At 36.4% G+C, this 19,540-nt stretch overlaps 1 protein-coding gene across 5 annotated transcripts in view; it reads left to right on the top strand.

Annotated features, from left to right (window-relative positions):
* MBD5 (methyl-CpG binding domain protein 5) overlaps nt 1-19,540 on the top strand; it is a 161,859-nt gene that overhangs the window by 121,056 nt on the left and 21,263 nt on the right. For 4 of the 5 annotated variants that reach the window (XM_087950063.1, XM_026673499.2, XM_087950061.1 and 1 more), the window contains 4 exons: nt 4,080-5,111; nt 6,962-7,170; nt 10,399-11,601; nt 19,110-19,183. In XM_087950063.1, coding sequence (XP_087806189.1) covers nt 4,080-5,111; nt 6,962-7,170; nt 10,399-11,601; nt 19,110-19,183 — 2,518 coding nt within the window. The remainder of the gene's footprint in view (nt 1-4,079; nt 5,112-6,961; nt 7,171-10,398; nt 11,602-19,109; nt 19,184-19,540) is intronic. The other variant, XM_026673501.2, reaches the window with a different exon arrangement.

Genomic DNA, 19,540 nt, shown 5'->3' with positions numbered 1-19,540 from the left:
TTATGTTTTTCAAACTCAGAATGTATGCTTTTGGTAGCCAATTTGCACTGGCATAATTAGCTGAACTTGGTCACGTTAGAAATAGAATACTTGAACGGATTAGAAATTATTTAGTTCCATAACAAAAAGAGCTTTCTTCAGTTAGTGGCATTTTTACAGATACACTTTTGAAGGCTTGATGGGACTTGTAGGAGGCAATGACCATTCTTCTAGACAGCTCAGTCAGTTATCTTCAGTCATTTATCTTCTTAAAATAGCATTGATTTAATAACAGCTTTGAAGTGATCAGACCTGCAATTATTTAACAACCTTTTAATAATCTATAGAAAAGAACCTTTGCTGAAAATCAAGATATAAGCTAGTTTGGTATAGTGCTTAAGTCACCAGGCAAGAAAGTGGGAAACCGTGAGTTCTAGTCCCGCCTTGAGCATGAAAACCAGCTGGGTGACCTTGAGCCAGTCACTCACTCACTCACTCTATAAGCCCAACTCACTTCATAGGGTTGTTATTGTGGGGAAAATAAGAGGAAGGTATATTAGATATGACCTCCACCTTGACATTTGTAAAAATAATAAAGGCAGGATACAAATAAATAAATAAAAATATATTCCTGCCGTTCTTATACTATACACAAGACCGACAGGAAAACCTGGGGGCTGAGGAAGAGATTGGTTCTTCTTAAGACACCAATCAGGAGTTGCTTCCAGATCTCCCACAAGCAAAGCCTGCTAGTTTACTGCTTATACTCAAGCTTAGAAGACAAAGATGTTTCCTTGAGGATGGCTATTCCCATGGTGTCATTGCATTCCGGTAGGAGAATTGGGTTTAAAGAATTAAATTCACATTGCTAGACACTTTCTTAGCTACTTTATATCAAAATATGACTTATTTGCTGGAGCTATGATTTATTGAAAGGCATCTTGAGCAATGGTCAATATTAAAGGTTTATAAAATAGTTTTAGTATAAAATAGATATCAATAAGGTAATAATTTTCTATTATCCTAATTTGCTAGTATAGTTTCACTCTTTACAACCCTTTTTTATGAACAGGTGCAGGTACGACCAAAAGCATTAACTTATTTCAGATACTGATCAATGTTAAGAAGTCTAATCTGAAAGGTGTTAAAAATCATAGTTTATCTGAGTAGAAATTTAGAAATGTATGGAAACTATTACCATTCAGCTTCGCCAATTATGTAAATCCCTTTCATAAAACAGTCTAAACCAGAGGTAGGATTCAAATTTCTTAACAACCAGTTCTGTGGGTGTGGCCTAATTTGTGGGTGTGGCTTGGTGGTCATGTGACTGGCTGGGCTTGGCTTGTATATAAATATTATAAATATTTATGTAAATTTTGAACTTCTATTTAAAAAGAGCAACTTTTACCCAAAATCAGGCAAAGCAGGCAGATTGAGTTGCTCACAGAATCACAGATTCACTTAGAGATCTGTGTTTCTGTCATCTGCTATCTGAGTCTGCACTGAATAATATAAGCTTCAGACTCAGCTCTGCTTTTAGATTAGCTAGAAAGCAAGAAATCCAACTATTTCCTGCTTTCTAGCTTATCTAAATCTCCTAGCACAGCAGAACAGCTGATGGTCTGGGGGCAAAAAAAAAGGAAAAATAGCAACTTAGCAGGCAAGTTTGATGGCGCGCATGCCAGGTAAGGAGTGAGTGAGTGGGACGGGGCCAGTCAGCGGCACGATTTTTCCAGTTGTCCGGCAGGTAAAATCCCATCCCGGTGAGAGTGCGTTTACCTCAGCTGTGACTCCTGGACAGCTGAGAAGCGCTGCGCGAGGGTGCGCAGCGTTTGAAAACCCTCTTATTTCCTGCTTTTTCAACCTCAGCTGTACCGTGCAAAGCAGCTGAGGTTGAAAAAGCAGGAAATAAAGGACAGCCAAGAGCGGGTGGGTAGGCCAAACAGAGCAGCAGACACCGAACCGGTTTGGTGTCTGCTGCTCTTCAGAGCTACCGGTTCTATAGAACTGGGCTGAACCGGTAGCATCCCACCCCTGCCTTAAGAAAGTGTTCCTTTTTGAAAACAAGGAAATTGGAAAATTATAGTAAAGTTCAGGTATATCTTTCCTGTTGAGATTTTGATCGGGATATTAGCATTGAGTGGAAATGCATTTGATAAGACTTTCACACTGTCTTTTCCTGTTCCATATAGTCTGTGCAGGGATGTGTCAGATTGTTTGCTTCCTTAACCTTTCCCCAGAAAGTATCAACCTTGCTAGTTTTTCTTCTTTTTTGGATTAATTTGATTTAATTTTTCAGTAATAGTCATTCTCTCCAATTGGAATTTGATTTGTGCAAAGAATTAAATTTTGTCTGACTTTGGCTTCATTTTCCATAGCTATTTTCCTAAGACTAGAAGAACATAAAACTATGATGTGCTTTCTTCACTCAGCAGTTTGCCAATTTTTATTAGCAAATAAAACAATACACTGCTGACACAAAATTAACCTCCATTTTTATATTTTCATTTAGAGCAAACTTAGTGTTCTGTGTTAATACAAATAATTACCTTTCAAAACCATTTTTTTTACATCTCAATTCACTTTTCACAGCAAACAATGGTTATTTTTCATTGTAGGAAGAAAACCATATTAGCTTATAGTGGTCAGAATTCAAGAACCTGGTAGCATCCTTGCTGACTAATACAAATTGCAGTTTACTTTGAGAGATGTACATGCATAAAATTTGGCTTTGAATAAAATGTATTAATCAGAAAAGATGCTATCAGACTCATGATTTTACAATGAGTTGTACAAAATAAAAGCAGGAAATATCTTTCTATCAATCTATTGATTCTATCTCTTTGTGCTTGTCTGTTTTTTCTTGATGCTGATTTTTGGCGTACAATTTTTATTGATATCATCAGTATTATTTAACACTCCAATATTTTCAAAATAAACTTAACATACTAAATATACAGTATATTTAAATAAATAAAAATATTGGAAATGGAATAGCTATATGGGCTATTGGCGATGGTCTGTTAATAAGATTTAGCATATTTTTGCAGTATTTGTGTAATGTGTTGTAGTTTAAAGTGATGTTTAAATATAGAAACTCAGTGTGGATTATATCTCAGTCTCATCAATGTTTCAGAAGTCTGAAAATTTCAAAACTGGGATAGGACCATTTACAATGTTTTAAGCTTACAAAAAGAAGAGTGGTATATTAATGCAATTATTATTTTAAAAATTCTATACTGAAATAACTTATATGGAATTTTCAGGGAGATCTGCTAGTAAGCAGAGAAAATTGACCTGTGCTCTTCTTACTCTTCCCCACCCCCATAATCTTGGAAGCATTTATATCTTTAAAGGTTTGACCTAAGTCATGCGGAGTCCTCATTATAATCTAGATGGATAAAACCACATGGTGGCAGTCTTGAAAGAAGAATTCATTTGCTCTGGGCTCTAACCTTCCCCTCTTATCTTTTCATTCACTTTTTTTTAAATCATTAGTGTTTAAATGTGATAACATCTTCTAGTACAGACCTTAGTGTTTGCCTCCAAGCAAACAAATGGAATAGATACTTAATTTTAAGTGCATTAATGCAAATTATTTCTCATGTATTGTTTCTTAGAATTGTATTAATAATTAGTTACATACTTTTAAGTATTGGGAGATTTTTGTAAAAAAAAAAAAAAAAAGTACTTGTTATCCTTTATCATTGATCAAGAACCCCTGTTTAGTGTGGTCTTGAATTAGTATGAGTGAGCCTCTAGTCATCTGAGTAGTTACAGCTAAATCCATAGAGCAGAAGTAGATATGCTAGTATTTCTTAAATGTTTTGGATGATGAGTTTGATGAAACCTGTCCTTGGCTATGCTGTTTGGAAATTGTAATCCAGCGTGTCTATGCTGTATTTTCTCCTACCAGGTATGCTATCCTGTTGACTTTTTAAAAGATATGGCACTTCAGCATGTTTTAATACAATTAATTTTGGCTTGGAGTTGCATCATTGTTTCGTGTAACTGGCAGATTTTTGTCCTAAGGTTATGGTTAGAGTCCTAAATATAACTCAACTACTAAAATGATTTTAATCTTTATTTTCCAATTTCAGGAAGGACAGGTCCACCATCATCTACAGCTGTAGCTGGTAGCTGTCAACCTGGGATCACCAAGACAACGTCTGTTCTTCAAGATGGTGTCATTGTCACAACTGCAGTTGGAACGCCACTACATAGCCAACTCCCTCTTGGGAATGACTTTCCTTTTGTTGGTCCTGAGCACCCTCTGCATTTTCCACAGAACAGCGCTTCAAGCAACAGTCTTCCGCACTCTTTGAATCCTAACCTCTTTAGTTCGCTACCTATCTCTTTGCCAGTGAATCAGCAACACCTCCTTAACCAGAATCTATTAAATATACTTCAGCCTTCAACAGGAGAAGGCAAGTCTGAGGTCAACCTCAATCCTTTAGGTTTTCTCAACCCAAATGTAAATGCCGCTTTAGCTTTGCTCTCCGGTGAAGTGGATGGGCAGGTGCTACAACCTGTCCATGTTCAGCTGCTAGCAGCTCTTCTTCAAAACCAAGCCCAAACATCTGCCATGTTCCCTTTAGCATCTTTCAATCTGTCCATCTCAGACCTCTTACAGCAACAACAAAATGGTACCGTGCCCTCAGTAACACAGATGACAGCCCCACTGCCAGACCAATTGCTTAGCAGTCAGTCAGATACCAACAGAGCTGAGACCCTGTTAACCAACCCCCTGGGAAACTCTTTCCCAAGCTTTTCAAGCACAGACACTGCTTCAAATCCCCTGCTCCTCCCAGCTGCCACTGGGGCCTCAGGATTCATGACCTTGAATCCCCAGCTGTTGGGAGGTGTTTTGAACTCTACATCGGGCAGCACTGCTAACCATCCAGAGGTTTCCATAGCAATCTCCTCCCAGGCTACCACTGGCACAGCCACTACATCATCAGCAGTGGCAGCACTGTCTGTCTCAACCCTTGGTGGGACAGCAGTGGTGTCAATGGCAGAAACATTGCTGAGCATATCTAATAATGCTGGGAATACATCTGGTCCAGCTAAACTCAACAATAACTCTGTGGTGCCACAGCTACTTAACCCTCTACTGGGGACAGGTCTACTTGGTAAGTTAAATATTTTCATAGATTTTGAAAGGAAAAAGCGGTGGTGGGGGGAGCTTCTATTTTCTACTTTTTTAAGGAGGAAAATATTCCATTTCATTGCACTTTTTTTCCCTAAAAGGTTTATGTTGTGTGAATCTGTTTGACCAATCCAGTGAAAGAGCACAAATAAAATTTAGAGCAAATGTTAAATAGCATTTTAAAACCTTTTGTTTAGAAAGTCAGATGTTTGTCTCCATTCAGTCAGCCAATTGGAATGGATTTTGTTTTATTTCTTTTTTCAAAATTCATACTGCACAGTTGCTTCTTTGGGATGCAGCATTTTATTTAAAATACCCAAGGCATCACAGGGTTGTATGAGTAGCTGTGCAATGGATGAAAAAAAAATTCCATGTCCATAGAATTTAAAATATGCCAATGTAGCTAATCCCTAGAATCCATTGCAGCAATATATATATATAAACCAGACCAGATTCAAGGTAACAAGCTACCTTTCAGCTTAAGTTCATACTGTCATGCTTTGGTGGGGGGGGGGGTTCATTTTTTATATAGCTTAGAAACTACCAGTTTCTAAATAATCTGATTTCCAAGTCACATATTTAAGGTTTCAGTCCTGAATACATTCAGTAGAATGTAAGTCTCAGTAAACATTTAAGTATTATATTATAACTCTGGGAGAGTATTGTACTCTTCCACTGAATTCAGGAACATGATTTGTATATGAGGATTTTCACATTTGTTGGGAGAACCATTTATTAGAATACAGTTATACAATGGACAATTTAATTGTATGAAGTGGGCTAAGAATCTGCCAAATTGTTGAATTTCCTTTAGGAATATTCCTGAATATTTTGTGTCTGTGCATGTTGAGCTGTTGGATTTCATAAATAAACCATAGGAAAGAAGTTAGATAAAGCTGCATTTCAGTAAACATAGGTCTAACTTACTAATAATTCATCATAAAAAATGAATTAGTTCCAGCAAATATAAATACCAGACTATTTATATTAACTATAATCTGTATATAGTCTTTCATTCTGCAATCTTCTTATTATGCTATAATTCCAAGTCCTTCCACTCCCCCCTTCATGTCTCTTGCAAAGCCAGTTCCGTTTTATAAAAGCTTTCGATCCAGGTCCTAAGAGTCTGCTTAAATATGTATGTGTTAAATATATATGTAAATAAAACTTCTGGCTTGTGTAGGCTATTTTTCATGATTTTAGCAAACTCAAAAAAGTATTAAAGTAGATATAATAGATGCAGATATACAAATATAGATACACACATATATAAAAGTTTATTACAAAGAGAGAGCTATAAGTTCACATTGTGGAATATGCTTTTTAAATATTATGAAAGTTATTAGCAATTAAAGGAACAGATTTCTTAACAAATGTGTGAACAAGTTTCATAAATTAGATAGCATTAGATATATTACACCTTCACAGTTCACAGAAAATGGGTAAGGATAATGTTTAGCTTAATCAAGCTGTAGTACCTCCTTTGCACAAAACATTTAAACTACACTGGGTGGCTTCAAACATCACACTAAGCCAAAAATACAAAAGAAAAAAGAAAAAAACCACACATTATGCTTAGCAACCCTATATGTTGCTATATATAAATTCATCGAAAGGAGAAATCAGAGAATTTATAGTAGACAGGTGTCAGGTGGCTGTAATAGGAAAAAGAACTTTCTATAATCACCAAAGTCCAGTAAAAAGCTGCAAGGAAAAATATTTCATTCTGTGTCTTTGCTGCTAAATCGGAAAAAAAAAACATGACTTGGATGACACACGTGCTTATTCTAGGGAGAATTACTGAATTAAATATTCATGTGTTTGGAATTGCAGGTGATGTGCCCTCGATAAACACTACTCTTAATAACCATCAGCTCACTCATCTACAGTCATTGTTCAACAACAATCAGATGTTTCCATCAAATCAGCAACAGCAGCTTCTCCAAGGTTATCAGAATCTCCAAGGCTTCCAAGGACAGCTTCCCATTCCCGGACCTCCTAACAACCCAAATCCTATGGCTTGTCTGTTCCAGAATTTTCAGGTAGAAGTTGGCTTGTTTCTCAGGGATCCATGTAAAAAATAATACAAGCGGCTATTACGTTTTAATATTTATGTGGATTTTATCATAAAGCAAATATATGGGATCCATTTTATCATATCAAAATTAGGCGTGGTTCTCAAAATGCTTGACTGTGAGCATGTCTGTTTCAGGTGTTAAACTGAAAGCAATATTGTTTTTTTTACATGGAGAAATGAAATTGAATAAATGTGGAAACCTAGTGGTATAATCATTATATTTCAGCGTGAGAGTTGTAAATGCATGTTTACAGAAATTTTGCTTACTCAGACAACGTTATCATCCTCTGAGTTGAAAAATTAAGCCAGTTTTACACATCGTTTGTATTTCTTCTTTTATTAAAGTATTGCTGAATTGAAAACCTAGGAAAAATTAATTTAGACAATGACAAGAAAAGCTTTGTTCAGCATGATGAATAGAATATATATTTTACTAGTTTGCAAAAAAATCATTGCTTTCCATCTATTTTTATTCCCAGCTGCTTTTTAATACATTTATTTCATTCTGTAGGAATTATGCATATATCTAAACTAGTCATTGTTTATTTATTAACAACTTATTTCTGAGCTAAATTCAGTGTACCAGGCTTAAGCTTTAAATCTTAACTATTTGGAACTTGTATTTTGGAAGGAACTCCTAAATTTCTTTGAGGATAGTGGAAACTTGTGACTAGTCTCAAAAACCACGGTCCCAAAATTTACATTATTAAATAGCATAAGATATTTTCAAACTGGGCACTGCAGTCTACTTTTATTTGGCTTGTTCAGTTTCCTTTTTTTAACTCTCTTTTTTTATAACAACAGTAAAAGACAAATTATAAATAATGTCAATGAATACATAAATAGATGCTTGATAGCAAAAGAAAGCTTCCATCTTATTCTGTTCTTCTTTCTTTATCGCTCTCCTCTCTCTACAAACATGCAAACACATACACATACCGTATATATACACACTTAAGTTCAGCTGACAAACAAATGATAAAATATTCAAAAGAAAGCTTTGGATTGAAAAAAAGCAATTCTGAAACTTTTGTTTGAGGCCACAGATGTTTATATCGCCAAAGAAAAATGTAAACCACAGCTGGGAAAATGCAGTTGGCATTAATAACACCGGACAGCCTTCCCCCCGCCCCCGCCCTCCCCCCAAAAAAATTTCGCTTCCTGAAAAAATTCTGGTGATTGTGATAGATCCCTTCAAACTGAACACAGGTATAATTTCAGAATGACTTAGAAATATTACATTAACTTTTAATAACTATAATGTATTTAATCGCATAATGTTTCTGACACACTGCCCGAGTTCAACAGGGTCAAAAAAAGTTTTGCTGATGATTTTCGTTTGTATGCAGTCTCTGATGCATCTTATTGTAGTGTCCAGCAATAGTTAGCCAGCATTGATGAATTCTAATTTCCCTAATACTATTGTTTTCCATTACGGCAATGTCTTGGTGAAACTTTTCACCATGTTCATCACTGACTGCATCTAGATTTTCAGGAAAGAACTCCAAGTATGAATGCAAAAATTGAATCTTTAGTGGCACATTGCTCTTCATGGTCTTGTGTGCTGTAAGAAATTTATCAACCAGCTGAATGTAGTTTGGTACCCTGTAGTTGCCCAAAAAATGCTCAACGACATCCTTCAATTCTTTCTAGGTGATTTGCTATAGATTTTCTCTGGCCCCACTAACAGGCCTTCAAACCTTTTGTCATTGATAATGTATCTGATTTGTGGACCAGTTAAAATACCTTTTCTAATCAGTTATTCAGTTATTCTTGGAAACCTTCACCTTGTTCATTGCTTTCACAAAATTTTTCATTGGTCGAATTTGTTTTGTGAAGCAGAGACAACAATATCTTTATCAAGTCAACAAGTGACTCATGGGCCATGTTTTTCTGTCGTGGAATCAGATTCCTTCAGAGTAGCCATTTCTTTTTAATGTAATGCGACTTTCTTACACAGCTGTTTTCCTGTGTAGCAACAATACTTGGTATGTATCCAAGGTATATTCCAAACATCAGAACCACTATTTTTACATCACCAACATTATTTATTTATTACATTTGTTACACGCTCATCACAGGGTAATTCTAGGCAGATTACAATATTAAAAAGATAAAACTATACAACACCTATAAACAATGCAAATAAAACACTATAAAAATACAAATACTTGTGTTCCACTTGTACTTAATGTACTGGATGTACGTCAACAACCAATTCCATGGTTTTTGTTCTGGTTTTTTTTCATGAAATTCATGAATACAGTATAACCAACAGGTACTGAATCTTGCCATTGTGTAACAACAAAAGATTTATATAAACAGTATGTGATACGTTAAATTACAGATTATTTTTGTAATTAACAGCCAAAAATCTATAAGATTTTAAGAACACTCAAAAGGATTCAGGAAGCAGTGTAATAATAGGATCTTCATAAATAAATGTAAAAAAGGATGAGTTCACAACTGTAAATTGTAATAAAATATGGAGGCTATGAACATGAGTTATTAAGGAATAGGAGGGAAATCCCCGCATATATAAAGCATCAGTCCCTGGGATTACATGATAGCTGCAGAAGTACAAGAATCTTTTTTTGTAATTTTAGGAAGACATAGTTGCTTTAAAGAGTTGCAGAGAAGTGCTACGCTTCTGCTCCTGTATTCCTAAACAGACCTGCTTTGATTTGTTTCTGAAGTACTGTACTCACAGCCTTGAGAATTAGATGTATACAAAATGTATTCCTGAAATGTATGTTTTCCCCTGATCGAAGTATACATTTTTCAAAGTATATCATTCAATCCAAGAAGTATATTTTTATCAGAGGAAAAAAAGAATGTTTCGAATTTTTCTGAGCTAATCAACCAAGGGATATGGGAAGGGCATATATCAAATGAAAGCAACAAGAAAATGGTATTTAATTGAGATTCAAATTTAAAAGTCCAGGGATGGATCACTCTTGTTTAGTTAGGAGATGTATCCTGCAATCTAAGTTGTGCAAGTGCGAAAAAACTTTTGTAAATATTGTAGATCACACTAAGCTAATGTTACTTTTAATTGTATTCTTCCTTTGTAGATACATACTTGAGAAAGGGATGAGTACCCCCATGGTTGCTTTAGCCTCTGTTTTTAACTGTTAGCAACTTTCCTTGTCTTAAGGCAGCCTCTAATTTTATTTTTCTATGATTTTTAAAGGTGAGGATGCAGGAAGAGGCCGCTTTTCTGAACAAGAGAATTATCTCTCAAATAGGGATGCCACCAGTTCCTGAAAGTTCCAGTGCAGCAATTCCTCCTTTTCAAGATGCTGTATGCAATTTACAACAAAGGACAGAACCACCTGTAGGACAACAGGCAAAGGACATCGGTTTAGCTGCCCAGAGTGATGGTTCAGTTGATGCCATCTACAAAGCAGTGGTAGATGCTGCAGGCAAGGGGATGCAAGTAGTAATCACAACCGCGGTTAACAGTACAACACAAATGAGCCCTATTCCAGCTCTGAGTGCCATGAGTGCCTTTACAGCCTCAATTGGTGATCCATTAAACCTTTCCAGTGCTGTCAATGCAGTAATACATGGACGGAATATTGGCATTTCTGATCATGAAGATAGAGTAAGGAACATTAGGGGGACACGATTATTGAAGAATTCGGAACACCTTAAAAATTCCAGCGACGGGGATAGTTTGGAATATTATAAACCGACAGGTTGCAACACACCAAAAAAACAGTGGGAAGGGGAGCAGAGCCCTGGAGGGGAGATGAATCGATGGAAATGCGAGGAGGTTTTAGATCATTCATCCCACATCCTCAGTACTTGCCATGAAAGGTCCAACAATATTTCCACATTGCCATTAGTCCAAGGCAAGCAACATCCAGTATTATTACCCCAGCGAAATTGTCACGGCGATAAGATGGTGGAGGAGAACTTCAGGTATAGCAATTACAAAAGAACTATGATGAGTTTTAAAGAGAGACTCGAGAACACTGTGGAACGATGCGCGCACATAAATGGAAACCGGCCTCAACAGAGCAGAGGGTTTGGAGAGCTGCTGAATCCTTCTAAGCAAGACCTAGGCGTGGAAGAACAGTCTCCCAGTTCCTCCAATAGTTTTGAAAGTTCTCTGATTAAAGACTACATCCATTACAATGGAGACTTTAATGCCAAAAGCATTAATGGGTGTGTGCCTAGTCCTTCAGATGCTAAAAGCATCAGTAGCGAAGATGACCTAAGGAATCCTGATTCCCCATCTTCAAACGAGTTGATACATTACAGACCAAGGACGTTTAATGTTGGGGACTTGGTCTGGAGCCAAATTAAAGGACTGTCGTCTTGGCCTGGTAAATTAGTGAGAGAAGATGACGTTCACAACTCATGTCAACAAAGCACTGAGGATGGGAAGGTACATTTATACATATGTATACCTATATTTATATATTGACAAAAGTATGACATGATCAAGATTTGTAGTTACTTTTTTTTTTTAGAAAGGGTGAGAAAAGGTATTGATTGCATTTTTCAATTTGCATCCCTATCTCTTGTCTATAATTTTAAAAAGGCATTGTTGCTTTGTATTAGCACTTTTCAGCCTTAAGAATAGCTTAGGCATAGGACTGTCTTTTTTTAAAAAAAAACGCATAAATTAGGAGACTAACGTACATTCTACTGGAACAAAAATGAGTCTCCATTCTGTACGCTCACATTAGGTTACACTATTCTGATGCCATTTGAATATAGTGTAATGCTTAGATGACATTTTTATTTGTTTTTCTAAATCAAATATTTAGGATTTCGTTCCATTTATTATTGTAAACAAAAACGTTGCAACGGTTCATAGGGAGACAGGGTTTTCAGAAAGGATTGCCTTACCTATTAGAAACCTGTGTCTGGTTCAGATAGCAGGAGGGTATTTTCAAAACACACTCCTGCTATTGGAAGCCTGCTTTTCTGACAAGTGGATAGCACCCTTTTTCAGCATTGCTCCCAAACTGTGAAATACATCCTTTTTCTCTGCACTTTCTTTCCCTCTGGAGCCATGAACTCTTAAAGCTGAGATAAAATAAGTCAAACTATCCTAAGCAGGATAAAAAAAAATCCCTAATTTAAATTCTTGATGCAGACTCCCAAAACATTAATAGCAGGAAAGTCATCCCATTGTTGTACCCCTTAAACAACTTAAAGCTGGATCAAAACATGCTCTATGGTCACTAAAGAGAATAGGACAAAAACTGCCTTTGCAAGGCAAATCATTTCTATTCTGGTTGTAACGTTTGTACACATGCACCCTGTGAATTCCTACTAAGACCTAGTGTTTCTTACCAAGAGGCAAACTTTACTTTTAGAAGTTGAGAACCCTCAAGACTGACTAATGAAACAGATTAGAAAGTGTAATTATCTTGGTAATAAGGGATGAGACCAGACTTCAGAAGGTGCTTTATTACATGTTACCCCAGGGTTCAAATTATCCCCCATTCATTATTCAGTGTCCAGCTTAAATTCACAGGTTCTCTTCTACTTCTGGTGTATTTTTCATTATTTGCCATTTCGCAATAGCAGTTCTTGCTCAGCGCGTGTACACACATTAATACCACTATTCCAATTTCAAGCACATTACCATTTCAATTCCATCTGTTCCGGTAACATTTGGAGATGTTCCAACCTGGTTCATTTGCAGTAATGATGATGATCATCAATACCATCATATCCTTCATTTTATACATCTCAAAGTAGCATACTTAATGCTCCTGCCTTCTATTTTTCCCCAACAACCCTGAGAGAATGGTGGCTTGAGAGACAGCTCAATTGACCCAGAGCCATCCGGCTAGCTTTCATGTCTAAGGAGGACTAGAATCTACAAATCTCCCAGTTTCTAGTCTATTATGAACCACAGTAAACTGGCTCGCCATTTGGAAAACAATGTTTATGAAGTACAAGAGGTATTAGAGGCCATTCATCTATACCACCAATCTATTCGGTGGTGATATAAACTTCTTAGATGTTTATTAAAGACAACGTTCTATTCAGTATATAAGTATCCTAAACATTAGTTTAAGCAAATTTAATGAAAGTCTTCAGTTCAGGGTTAACAGGTATTGAATGTTAGAATAGATTGCATAAAAACTGTTTTAAAGGAAATGTTTATATATAAAAACTTTTACTAACAGTTTTCTGGTTTTGCATGATACATACAACATGCTTGATTTCTTACCATTTCGCTCAGTTTCGCTACTTATTTCATCACCTAATGTAAAGAAATTCAAATCTAAAACCTTTTTAGTGTGAGATGGTATCAAAAGTTAACATTTTCAGAGCATCATAGGCGGTCAATCATTTCTCCAAAAACTTGGAAAAAAATCAGATAGTCTAAATGAGTGTAGAAGAAGGAGTGGCAGAACTTGCAAGCAGAGTTTTTTGTTTGTTTGTTTAAAAAATTTATTGGCTGCCCATCTTATCACAGGGTAACTGAGTTAAAAGAGGGATCAGGCATAGCCACAAGCAAATTAAGTCTAATCTCCCTTAAATTCCATTGACTCTTATCTAACCCCAAGTAGATGCAACTGTGAGTTGAGAAGATTCCTGTGTTTAGGCATGATTAGCAATAAATCAGTTTAATTGGACCTCTACATGTGAACCTGAACTTTTGTATCTGATATTAATTTTCTCAACTAGCCATTAACATCTGTTTGGGATTCAAGAGGGTGTTGGACTTTGTTTGCTTATGGCTACATAGTGATTCTAGGCTGATCTATCTTTTATTTCTGCCCCTAAAGTCTACCACGCTTCCCACAATAACTTTCCAACAGAAATATAAGCTGAAGGAGATTTAAGTAAATAAAGTTTTTTATATTGTAAGGAAAAAATGGTAAGCTGAATTTCATGTTGGCCAGGAACTAAAAAAAAAACCAAGACTTTACCTGTATGCGTTGATCACTTATGAACAGTACCAAATAGTAATTTTAAATAATTTAAATGATAACAATTCTGACATTTAGTTGAGAGTCATTATATTAATTATATTATGACATTACAAATAATGAATCAAGTAAGTGCAAATTTTCCTCTACATATAGCATTATTATACGATATCTTGTATAAAAATGCATCAAAAATTTTCTTGTTACTTTTAATCAAATTCTACATATTAACTGCATAACCACAAAATACATTTACTAAGATATATTGAGCCAGTATGCATTTGTGTAATATTTGTTTCAGGAATTAATGTTCATTTACAATTCCGGCTTTTGTACCTATAAAGATTAATAAACTAATATAGCTGACACTAATAATTAACTAATATAGCTGACACCAGTGGTGGCATGGATGGATTCAGTGTCTTAAGACTTCTACCTTGCTGACAAAAGGCAACAGGTTATGCTTATGTCTCTTTAAAAATTTCCACAGAATCTTTAACACACCATGATAGAGCATGGAGTCCTTGGTGTTCTTGAGCTTGGTTGTTTGCTTGCAGATGTTTCATTACCTAACTAAGAAACATCATCAGTGATAGACCAATTGTTTTCAGTAAATATTGAGAATACCTAATAAGTTTAATAACAAAATGTATTTATTGATTACATAAATTTATATGACACTCAATGTATTCTAAATTTTAGGCTTTCCACAGTCAACAAAATAACATACAGATTAAAAACATAATATTATCTCAGCCCAAGCCACTCAGAGTCTCCTCGATCCATAAGATGGGCAGCATGCAAATTTAATAAGAAATAAATATATAAACTATTAGGTGCCATGCAGCAGCAGAGGCTTCCAGTCATCCCCTACAGTGAAGGTATTTTGGAAGGGCTATGTTTTAGCTTTATTCCAAATGTCAGTGAGCGTATGGACAATTTGACTTTGGGAGGATAGCCTATTTCAGAATGAGGCACTGTAAACAAGAAGTCCTGCTTACTAGCAATACCCATTCTCTTCCCAAAGGGAGGGATCTGTAGCATGGCCTTTCAGCACAAATGTTTGGGATGGGTAGATTCAATCTTCATCAGACAATCTCCAAGGTAATGAAGACCAAAGCCATAAAAGGTAATAGTCAGCACTTTAAATTGGATTGGGAAACCTATTGCATTGGGTTATTCTACTAAATTCTACTCTATGGTTAATATGTAGACTGCCACATCCTGTACCAATTGCATCTTTCAAAAAAAAAAATAACCAGGTATGGTGAATTGCAGTATATCTAAGAGAAAATTGAAAATTATGGGAGTTTCTGTTATAAAATCTGATAATCTAGGAATCGCTGCAATACATATCCCAGCTGAAGTTGGGAAAGAGTTATCATCCTCATGGTTTCCAGTTGCTGATCTAGAAAAAGTTATAAAGCTAGGAGTTGCTCCAGATTGCAGACTTGCTACTTCAGTGATAGTTGCATCTATCCAAAACATTGAGCACTCCTAAAACAATGAGCTTTCTGCATTAATACATCTTGTTGGGATTGATCTTGAGGCTTTTTTCCCTCAGAGTCTACTGAGTCAACAGCCACAGCCTTATTTATACCAGCTGGTATAGAAGTGTAAAGCTGGGTATCTTCATCATCCTTATATACTATACAAATCGATGGATTTGTTCCTGCTGCAAGTCATCCACAAGAACAACAATACAATTTCTGTTCTATGACAAGGCCTGGATCTAGACTGAAAGACATTGAGATAATCCAATTTATGCAGGGCCTTCATAATTGCTGTCACACTGTCTTCTCAACAACCTTCCCCAAAAGAAGAAATTATGATAGCAATAGTTTTTGAAAATAGTTGAGTCATGGGATGGCCTTTTGAAGAGTGGGTACATTACTAACTTTTCAGAACTGGGAGTATCGCTCTATTCCTCATTCACTGCTTCTCTGTACCCTACCTCTCCTTCCCTCCCTGCCAGCTTGAACCAAGACAGATATGGATTGTAACCCATGCACTAACACACACACACCCCACCCCCATACATGAATTTTCTGGGGAAGCTGGCAGAGAAGATTGCAAATGGCGATCACATCATCACGAAGTCAAGGACCACCTGTAGTAACTTTTGAATTTCCCAGCAAAGGTTTTCATTTGCACTTTTTGTAATAAGCAGTGTCCACAATCCCTCAGAAGGTCCTGGAATACAAAGTAAAAGTTAATCAGTGCAGCCTCGCAAACTCTACTGTATTAAAGTTAGAGGAAGAAACGCTGAACACGGAATTGCAAGCAGTTAACGTGGTGTAGATATTAAAAATGGAAATTCTGTGCTTCACTTCTGCAATTGCTTTTAATGAAGTTCTTGGGAGTATTGATGTCGTAATGGTTCATGCATTCATAAAATGTATACATTAGCGATTATTGGAATAAAAAGCTATTGTTGAAATGAAAATGTAGAAAAACCAAAACCCTTCACCAAAGTAATATAGGATGTCATCAAACCAAAGTAATAAAGGATGTAATAATAGCATTGTTTCATACTTTAAATGTTAATTTAGATGTTTATTGTAAGTGAAATGTTAATTTAGATGTTTTTTGTTAGTGAAATGAACTGTGAAGTTTTTTTAATGCTATTTGAAAAACAAAGTTATTTATACATAATAATTGTAATGTCATTTGTACATATAGCTATAGAAAACAACTCAAGCATTTACCAAGTTCAGTTAGAAACAGGATTTACTAAAAACCCTCTGCTACTGAAATATATAATTTTTATCACTTCAATGCAGCTGAAATCTCTTTATGTTGCCCAATTTGTAGCTTTGTTGTTAATTACAGTGAACCAAATTGTATTCTGCAGTAGTGGTGCCAAAACAAAATTTATATTCACTGTTTTAATAATTAACAATATTAAGACAATGGATTATTGTCTGAGAAGATACTTCCTTTGCTTATTATTTAAAAACCATATGGAGGGCCTATTCTTGCTGCTAGGTTTTGGTTGGCCCCCCAGAATCCAAAGAAAGCTCTTACCAAGGCAAATGGAACATTGGTCCATTACAATTGTCCTAAAAAAATGTATTCTTTTCCTTATGAGAGTTGTTTCTCAAAGCAAATATTTGTTATTATTGAGGGATGAAGCTTTAGGAAATACCACAATAGGTGTTATAGGTAAACTCGCTTGGGGCTGTACTCCAATAATCTTATCATCATTATCTTTTAACAACCCCATTGTCATGCCCCTGGTGGAGACTGACTTTGAGGGAGAGGAGGAACAGCAGACAGGGAGTGGAAGTGTGGCTCCGGAGGTTGTGGAGGAGGCTGGGGAAGGGCAGAGGCCGGCTGAGCAGTCAGAGGAGGACCCAGACCCATCCCCTATCCATCCTAGGGCACGCAGGGAGGAGAGGATAAGGCAGAGATGTGGTCTATTCGGGAGGAGAGGGCCTTGATCCTCTTCATGGGCTGCAGGTGTGACAAATGAATAAGAGTTTGGACCTGTGTACTGGCAAACACTGGAAACAAAGTGTGTAAATATCTCTAATTTATAGTTCCTCTCTGAGTTTGGCGTCCTTCCCAGTTGTGTTATCTGTGGGCATCCTCCAGCCCTTATCTTGCCTGGTTTGTGTTGCTTTTTTTCCTTCTTCATGTAACTGTGTGGGAGTCTTTTTGTCTTCCGTCAAAGATATTCGGAGCTTGGAAGCAAAGTGAAGGAATAAAAGGGGCTTCACCTGTTTTCTGTGACTCTGTTTGTTTTGTATCCCACCCTGGGTCATCACATCCATAATCCCTTGTGGGGTGGAGTCTAGGCAACTGAATGGAGCTAGCAAAATATTTAATGGCCGGATGCCCTTCCTGTCACCAATGTAGAATTTTATTCAGCAGATATAGCCTCATTGTGCCCAGAGAGAGAAATATCTGCCTCTACCTAGGGTCGAACTCACAGCCTCCTGATTATGAGGCAAGAGCTCCACCTCTAGGCCACTGCAATCTTCTGCCCCAATGAATACAACTATGATTTTTTTTCTTAAACACTGTTGCTTTTGAGGGGCAGTTGCTACTGTGCTGCTAACCTTATAATGGCATATAAACAACAAGTTTGCCTTACGTTTGAACTAAAAAAATTCCCACTGCAGAAATTGAATGTTGGACTTTATGAGTGGGTGAATTTCAAATACAGGTAGTCCTCAACTTAACAACCATTTGTTTAGCACACAAAGCTACAACAGCATTGAAAAAAGTGACTTAAGACCAGTCTTTGCATTTACAGCCATTGCCGTGCCCCTGCAGTCATGTAATCGTAATACGGGCACTTGGCAACTGGCATGCACTTACAACAGTTGCTGCATCCTGAAGTTACATGGTTATTATTTGTGACCTGGAAGGGGGTTTCCATCAAACGAAATGAGTAGGGGAAGCCAGATTTGTTTAATGACTACTTAGTTCTCTCAATTACCATATCAAAAAGTTCATAAAATCAGGTGCGGTCACGTGATTTATTTAAACATTGCGTCCCTTAGCAACAGAAGTTCCAATCCCAATTGTGATTGTAAGGACTATGTGTATTCCTATTCATTGTGTATGTTTTCAATATTCATCTTGAAATACTTAAGATCTCATACAATTTGGTAAGAGATATTACTTTATTATTATTTTTTCATGCAGTGACAACTAGATTATGTTTTATGGATCAGTTTAGTAAAGGTAGTGTAATTTTTATCTTAAAGACATCCAAAAACTACTGCATATCTATTTAAACATCTCCAGACCACCCACTTCTCCAAACCTCCAAGCAACTCCTCAAGCGGTTCTATCCAATTATGAAGATGTTTAACTTGAAGTTTCCATCCTTAGTTTTTCACGAATTTGAAATGTAAATTCATGTATTTCTTTGTATTATGTCTGTGAAGTTTGGGGTTTTACTGTGATCTCTTGAAGCTGAGCTTTACTCTGGAATAACTGAATGTAATAGGTAATGTAATTTGTTATTTGTACCTTCTCTCAGGTGGAACCTGACAAGTTGAAAACACTAACAGAAGGTCTGGAAGCCTACAACCATGTCCGAAAACGGAATAGAAAGTAAGTACCCTGTAAATCTTGGTAATTTCAAGTGCTCATCTCATCTCGTGTCAGAAATGCAGGAACTAGAAAAGGGGAAATATCAACTTAAATTTTGAAAAATTAAAAACTTTAATAAAAAAACATAAATGTATATAGTTCTAGCCCAATGCCAGCCTATGGTGATGGCAGGGATATTTCCGATTAGCAAGTCATTCTATGTGCATGTCGGTCCCAAGGGGCACTGTAAAAGATGGATAGTTGTTTGAATAGTGGCTCATTCATAGTAAATATCATTGTTCTCTGGGAGAAACCCCCATTTTTCCGTGTGGTATTTTGTTCTAGCCGTACTAACACTTAGTCTATTTAAACATCTCC

The sequence above is a fragment of the Notechis scutatus genome, chromosome 1 (genome assembly GCF_049901735.1).
Source record: "Notechis scutatus isolate UNSWTSFEM ecotype Mainland chromosome 1, rNotScu1.2, whole genome shotgun sequence".
NCBI lineage: Eukaryota > Metazoa > Chordata > Lepidosauria > Squamata > Elapidae > Notechis > Notechis scutatus.
Note: the sequence above shows the minus strand (reverse complement) of the source record. Positions and strands in the feature narration are given on the sequence as shown.